At 37.7% G+C, this 8,105-nt stretch overlaps 1 protein-coding gene across 1 annotated transcript in view; it reads right to left on the bottom strand.

The window, feature by feature from the left end:
* The window catches only part of MCTP1 (multiple C2 domains, transmembrane 1), a gene marked incomplete at its 5' end in the record, with an annotated part of 177,762 nt that overhangs the window by 80,969 nt on the left and 88,688 nt on the right, over window positions 1-8,105 (bottom strand). Inside the window, one exon of the mRNA XM_008575761.1 lies at window positions 6,854-6,973. Within this exon, the coding sequence (XP_008573983.1) occupies window positions 6,854-6,973 (120 nt within the window). The remainder of the gene's footprint in view (window positions 1-6,853; window positions 6,974-8,105) is intronic.

Here is an 8,105-nt window from a genome sequence, read left to right as displayed (position 1 = left end):
CCCCCCTCGTCCCCCCCAATCCTGCTGGAATACAGAAAAGATAACACTGAAGCTATGGTTTGGGTGGGGACTGCTGATGAGAGGTCTTCTATGTCATGATTGATGATTTTGGAGAATCACCAAAGTAGCACAACGACACAACTAGAATTTTATTTCAGAATGGTCACCTTTTCTGCAGGTCTTGAGGTAAGAATACAAGGTGCAATTGGGATAAAGTTGCCAGATAAATATAGGACATCCTGTTAAACTGAAATTTCAGATAAATGATGAATATTATTTAGAATAAGTATGTCCTGTTGCTATATGAAATTCCAGTTTAATTGTGCATTTGTGTTTTTATTTGCTAAATCTGGCAACCCTAACTTGGGGACAAATTCACAGGGCTTCAGGCTGAAGTCTGATTGAAACCTGCAAAGTAGAAGGCCTGACCATTTACTGAGAGGAAGGGGATGGTAGCATGTGGTGGTGGTGATTGCAGAGGACTCAGGATGAGTGGAGAAAATGTGGAAATCCTGTTGGTCCGTGTCTAGAGCCTGATGAGGTGGTGGTCATCAATGTGTTGGGACATCACTCTGTACAGTGAGTGGTTATCTAGCAAGGCTAAGCTTTTGGTGAACAGCTTTGAGAGGGGTCATAAAAAATGAACTTTTCTACTGTCATCGGATTGGCTGTTGATTTCTACTTCTTTATGCTAGTGATTGCACTGGAAAATTAAAAGGTCTGGTTCTTTTCACGGTCCTCCTCAGATTTTTGCAAGCTGGTGACCTTCTGAAAAATTGAGAAAATTGCCGTTGAAATAATCACGAGGAAGAAAAGAGTGATCATCCATTTTTAGATGTGTTTACAGGCTGTATGACTCAGTGCTGCTTCTGTTAAGAGCACCAAGTTTGTGGTCTTTTTTGGTACCAAGATGCAGACACAGGAGTCTTATAGTCTGTGCTTCTTTAGTGAGTGATAAAACCCTTATTGAAGTAGAGAAGATCTAACTGTACATTCAATGTGCTTTGTGTATGGAGGCCTCTTTTCTCGTAGCTAGACTTTGGCCAGCCTCTGTAGATTCTGTTAGGAATATTTCACTTATTCAATATTCCATATATTGAGATATTTCACCACAGACCTCTTTGGAATGAGAGCACTGGCTGAGAAAATAATAAATGTGTTTGCTTTATAGGAACTCAGGTCAAACAATCAGATGTTTCTTTGGTGGGCCATCCCAAATTGTCTAATCAACAGCAGTTATGGTGGCAGATAAAATTTTCTACTTAAAAGCTTTATTTCTAGAGATAAGTCCTCTGGGCCTAACTGCAACAGACCCAACAAGAAACAATATTCAGTACTATTCTGAAGGGGAAAATAAGAACCTGGTGCTTTGTCATTAGGGGGAGCTAACTCAACATTTCAATATTTACTAAAGTATTTTAGCAAGGCAGCCTTTGTCTAAATCTGTGTCATTTGTCATATCATGAGTCAGAGAATGCTTTCATTGATCTGCCCCCCTCTTCAGTGTTTTAATGCCACCATTGATTAAGTAACTGAGATTGTCATGTAGGAGGATTATCATAACAGTAAAAGTGAATGTTATTTTAAAGTGTAATTAAAAAACACTGCTCGAAGAATTCTTGTATGTCAAAGAAATTCAGTCTTTCTTCACTAATGTGAAAGATTCTCAGCTTTTATTTACTCCCAAGCTCACATGGGTGAATGGAAGGCAGTCCTCCAGGTCACAAATGCTCCTGAAATTTGGGGGCACCTGGGCTAGAACAGATGATCAGCACCAATTCTTGAGAGGTCACTGAATAACTCATAGGAAGGAATTTTGGGACACCTGGGATTCCATGTAATGCTCTGGACACTGAAAAAGTGGTTCCTTGGGAAAGGCATGCCCAAGTATGTACCATGGAAACAGCCTGGGGCTTTAGAACTGGGCAGAACTGGGTTCACGTCACCTTCATCTATGAAGTTCATTATTCATCCTCTTTGATTTTGAGTTTCCTTATTTGTAAAATGGGGATAAAACCATTTAAAACTATTTACTTAATATAATTACAGTAAAGAATAAAAAAAGATAATTCTCTAAAAGTCTTAGCAAGATACCTGATACATAGAAATTGCTTAATAAATATCTGCTCATTTTCTCTTAATGAGAAGTAAGGAAGATATGGGGGGTGGGGTGGGGAAAAGGAGTGTTTTTAATCAATATGTCTACTTGAAGGTAGAATTAGAGCTACTGGCTTTTCTGTAACTCATGTACATGGGCTGTAACAGTGCCCAGAGAGAGATGGAATGCCCCAAAGTATGGCCCCAAGGGAAATGTGATTGGTGATTAGGAATGCAAACTTTAGACAGATTGATCTGTGTCTAATACTGGCTTGCCATTTTCTGTGCACCTTTGGGTAAGTTAGTTAACCTCTCTGGCCCTGTCTCCCTGTCCAGTATAAACAGTGGTACCTATAGTGTGTGCAATAGGCCCCCCGATTTGCTTGGCCACTCCATTTCCTTCATTCTCTGAGACTTATCCCTTTCCTCAGGGAAGGGCTTTTGCAGCCATGCTTGTTCCTTATGAGCAAGTTTTCTTGCTTGCCACAGACCAAGGGACCAGAGGGGGGTCACATTATTTAGGAAGACCCAACCCAATGGCTGGACTGACACAATCAGCTTCGCTCTCCTGGGGTAAGACTAAATGACATAATGAATATGTACACAGCACCCAGGATATAATGAGAGTTCTGTCGTTTTTAAATCCAAAGTAAAGACCATTTCCTGGCATCTACTCTTTCACATTATTTAGGAAGACCTAACCCAATGGCTGGGCTGACACAATCAGCTTCGCTCTCCTGGGGTAAGACTAAATGACATAATGAATATGTACACAGCACCCAGGGTATAATGAGAGTTCTGTCGTTTTTAAATCCAAAGTAAAGACCATTTCCTGGCATCTACTCTTTAACTTACAATTTCTGTTCACAGTAACTGTAATTTGGATAGTTGGTACAAGCCTAACAGGCAGTGCAGAGGAGAATTTTCCCCAGGTTTTGGAGTGACAGCTCAAACCAAGAGAAGGATGACATTCCTATCATTATATCCCTTTCATGCCAGGGACATTTCTGAATGAAGCATGTATTAAACAGTTTTATCTGGAAAGGCCTAACAATTCTCATGCTAGAAATTTTAATGTCATGGTCCAAGTCTAGGTAGATTCAGACCTAGGACTGCTTATTTTTAACAAGTCCAACTGGGAAACAGCAGAAGTGAAATACCATTTTTAACCACACCTCTTTCTCATGTGCACTCTCTGAGTCTACTGCGCTAGCCTCAGGAAGGGCTGTTTATTTATCCTGTCCTTAACATTAAATGCAGCAAAACTGTTTGGCAAGGATTACATCTCATTTTTCTCATTAAACTAGAACAGGCACCATGGTAGGGAAAAGGTAGGGGGTTTCAGCTCCTGTGATCTTGGCGTCTTCAAGAAGAAAAAGGCTCCCCTTAATAAACAACAAACACACAAGGAAATCCTTTCCTATTTTGGTGTTAATCTCAATTATCAACTAATATGTTGAAGAAGAATTTTTATGCATATTTTCATCTTTCACAGTGTTCATTTTCTTTTCTCTTTCAGCTTCTTATGTCATAGAAATATTATTTCCTTTTCTCTCTTTTTCTTTACAAACCTGAAGGTCATTTTGATTGGCTTTTCTTTTATAGTTTTCATCCTAATTGAATTTTGTCGGCTGAATGTACAGATTTTTTTTTTCATGGCAGAAAATTCTCTTTCTCTCTCTTTGTCTGTCCCTTTCATAAAACCAAAAATTTCCTGGTTTAGAATCAGCCAACAGGTGATTAAATCATCTCAAAGATCCAGTAAAGTTTCTACACATGCTGAAAGATTCTGAAATATTTTGGTGATATCAATAAGGACATAGGAAAAACATTCTTCCAGTGCTATGTGCCATGCAGAAGGATCACTTAGTCACAGCATGGCACCCTATACAAATGCTTTCCCTTAAATATGTATATGTGTGTGTGTGTGTGTGTGTGTGTGTGTGTGTGTGTGTGTGTGTGTGTGTAACGCTTTCCCTTAAATATGTATGTGTGTGTGTGTGTGTGTGTGTGTATAAATATACAAAGTATAATCCAGTTTTCTTCTCAAAATGAGCAACCAATTCAACTGCACAGCTGGGTACTCCAGAAAACACATAATTAGATACATTGGATTTAAGAGTTAGGTAAGGCCTCCACTGAGCCAGTGAGTAAGAAGCTGAATGAAACGTTATGATTGCTGCTCTGGTTCCTGGAAAGAACAGAATATGTGGATATGTGTGTTTTGGGCAAATAAAAGGCACTTCCTGGGAGGTATGAAGTGTAGTTGGCATTCCATGAGAGACTATAGAATATTTTACAATGGGCAGTGCCAGGGAACAAAATATCGTCCATGACTAAAAGGGGAGTCTGTTAGAGGAGATGTGCCTAAAAGGAAGAGATTTGGTAAATACAATTTTGGAGTTATATTTTGGAAAAAAATAGAGGCCAGTAGAAAATAATACAATATGTAATTTTTTAATAGGCTCTGAAAAGTCTTAGGGAATTTTAAGTACAAAAGGATACATTATGTAATACTATTTCCTTCCTAAGAGTGGAAGTTTCCAGCTAAAGCAGGTATATTCTGGAGAAGATAACAAGTAAAGTCTACCATTTTGGAACTTTTTACTAAGAATACTCAAACCAAGGACTAAATATTAAAGATAAGTCCCCTCATAGGATTAAGAAACTAAAACTAAATTACCACTTTTTCTTAGTTGCAAATAATCTTATTTGTGAATTTGTCTCAAGGCAACTAAATGAAAAGCAGATATTATTCTCTCTCGATGATCTCCCTCAAATAAATGCGACAAAAAAGCAATTGTCTGAGAGAGTCCTATTTTCTCAAAGAAAACATCCTGGAATAATTGACAAAAGTACCTATTAGTCCCCATGACACCAATGCTTACACATTTGGGGCTTGTCTCTCAGTGTGCAATTTAAATACATATCCATAAAATCCTTGCCAATAATACTAATAACTTTATGTCTGTTGATACTGTGTAACCATTAAAATCTCTATTAGTGATCTCATGTTTGGATTGATACACTTTACAAGAAATGTTTTGAACACTCTAATTTGTGAAGCAAATGCTGGAAAGAGTAGAAACACAAAGCTGAATGGAGTCCCTTCCCTCGAATTTATAATCCAGTGAGAGAGACAGAAATATAATAGGGTTATATATACTTTACAAGAAATGTTTTGAACACTCTAATTTGTGAAGCAAATGCTGGAAAGAGTAGAAACACAAAGCTGAACGGAGTCCCTTCCCTCGAATTTATAATCCAGTGAGAGAGACAGAAATATAATAGGGTTATATAACATGGTGTGTTGTTGGCAACTTTGTTATGTACTTGGTGGTTGTGCATCAGGATTTTTCTTTAATGGTAAAGAAAATTATTTTGAAGAAATACATTTTGATTATGTTGCTATTTGAAGTGTATTTTGCTTGTGTTATTTAAAAAGAAGTTCTTTTATGTCACAGGTATGTCTGTGTGACCATTATGATGCTTACTATTATATTCCATATATAAAATATTATATACAATATTTTTCAACTGATGGTCAAATAACTCTGCATCATTATGGGCACTGTAATTGGCAAAACGTCCTGATTCTAAATCAAATGGAGACCTTTAATGGTGAAATTTTTAAAAACTATGTAATCTGACGAGGACATATAGCTACCAAGTAGATTGTCATGTTTGACAAATCTTTAAATTCTTCTCAACAGCTGTCTACTGAGTTATCAAATTGCAAATGTCATATTTGGAGAAGACACCCTACCATTTATTTATATGTGGGAAAGCCTTCTGAAGTATGTTTGCTAGAGCTGTAGTGACTGAAACAATCCAAGAGGGACAAAGGTTGGTGGGAGAACAGCACATGTGATTGTAGTGTGGCTACCTTCTGCTTCTTAGTCTAAAAAACTCTTTTAGAGAGGAAGAAGTTTGTCTCACACATGCTAAAAATTTTCAAAAACACCAAAGAGGGCAGGTGGATTTAGTATAACTTTCCCTAGATTAAATGAAACCACTTTAATTCTGAGCTGGTATCTCAATACACTGCTGACACAGAGAAGGATATTTGCTGCTGTTCAGTGAACATTCAATGAATTAAAGTACTTTATGCACTTTTCTAAGCCAACAACCATCAATCCTTTCTTCCTTCCAATGACAAAGTACAGAGAACTGTCTTAAGTAAAATATATTTGTTTGGTCTGGTCATTAATAATTTGGTGACATTACGTCTTAACTCAGGATTCATTAAAACAAATGAGAGTTTTATTTTTTATTTATTTATTTATTTTTAAAAAGATAACTGGTAAGGAGATCTTAACCCTTGGCTTGGTGTTGTCAGTACCACGCTCAGCCAGTGAGTGAACTGGCCATCCCTATATAGGATCCGAACCCACGGCCTTGGTGTTATCAGCACCGCACTCTCCCGACAGAGCCACGGGCCGGCCCAAAACAAATGAGAGTTTTAAAAAACAATCATTTGGAGTAACACCACTTATGATTAAAAATCATGGTTCATTCTTTGGTGTGCTCCCTGCTTTAGTTTCTATCAAGATGCGTAATGTTAGAAATAAGAGAATACTTTCCATTTTATTAGGACCAAAGAGTTGTTAGTTTGATCTGATAATACTTTCCTCTAAACCTGAGTATTTATAGACAGAATTTCTGATTTGTAAAAAAACCAAAGTTTACGTTGATCTTATCAGAGGGACTAGGAATAAGAACAAAAACACATGCAAGTAAGAAGGTGGAGACTTACTGTATCACGTTGCCTGTTATCTTTTCCTGATATTATCAAGAAGTAGTTCCATGTCAATAGTAACAACAAAACCAGCGGTATCATGTAGAGCTCAAAGTTCCAGACAACAAAGAGAAAGAGCTGGAGGAGAGAGGAGAGGAAAAGAGATGAGCCAACTTTGCATTTCATTAAATGGACTCCCTTATTCATATTGCACTTCAAAAAACACAAAACTCAGTGCTTCAGAATGAGAAGATTTATCTTGAAAACAAAGCCTTGAGAGCGTGTTAGGCATTTTTCTAAAAACACAGCTGACCCCTGGAAAGTCACTGTAAGGGTTTTTACTTTGTTTAATTTCTATGAAAGAAAAACTAATATCATTACGTTGTCAAAGAGGCAATTTTAATTTTTCTCCTCCTGTGAAATTATTGTTAGGTTTGACAAAATAAAGCTTTAAAAAAAAAGGCAGCAAAATGAGCTCACTACATTGTCAAAAATTGCCTCTTCTATCTGTCTTAATGATAAAGAATGAATCATTATTTAATATTAGAGACTTAAAAAAAATCTCACTTGGATAATACAATGTTAACAAGCATAAATACCAAGTTCACCCTAGACAGCCCCCAAGATTTCTCAATATGAAAAAAACAGTGTTACCAACAAGCGTTAAAAAAAAAAAGGTAGGCTTCACATTCAGCATTATCATAGAAATCAAACAGCTATTAAAATAAAATTCCGCCAAAGAAAATTTTTAAATGCCTATATGTATTATTTTTTAACACTACCTACTTCTCTAAGTATAATAAACTATTTTTTTATTGTAAGGAAAATGTTAGATTAAGAACTCAGAGTGGCAGATAAATCCATTCTGAGAACATTCACATTGTAAAACAACATAACGCTGGATATAAAGGGTGACTCACCCCCACCACCACCAAACTCTTGTAATCCTGGACAGATTGTCTAAATTCTTTGGGTCTGTGGCTCCTGCTGTCAAATTAAGGTAATGTAAAGTCAGGTGGTGTTTAAGAGGTGGACTCCAGGGCCGGCCCAGTAGCGCACTGCTACAGTGCGCCGCTTGGGAGTGTGGTGGCGCTCCCGCCGAGGGTTCGGATCCCATATACAGACTGGTTCCCGCTCACTGGCTGAGCGAGGTGCGGGCGCAGCACCGAGGGTTGCGATCCCGTTGCCGGTCCCGGTCCGGTACGGGCGCGACACTGAGGGTTGCGATCCGTTGCCGGACACGAAAAAAGACAAAAAGGAAAAAAAAAAA

Source organism: Galeopterus variegatus, unplaced genomic scaffold, assembly GCF_000696425.1.
Source record: "Galeopterus variegatus unplaced genomic scaffold, G_variegatus-3.0.2 Scaffold1235, whole genome shotgun sequence".
Taxonomy (NCBI): Eukaryota; Metazoa; Chordata; class Mammalia; order Dermoptera; family Cynocephalidae; genus Galeopterus; species Galeopterus variegatus.
Note: the sequence above shows the minus strand (reverse complement) of the source record. Positions and strands in the feature narration are given on the sequence as shown.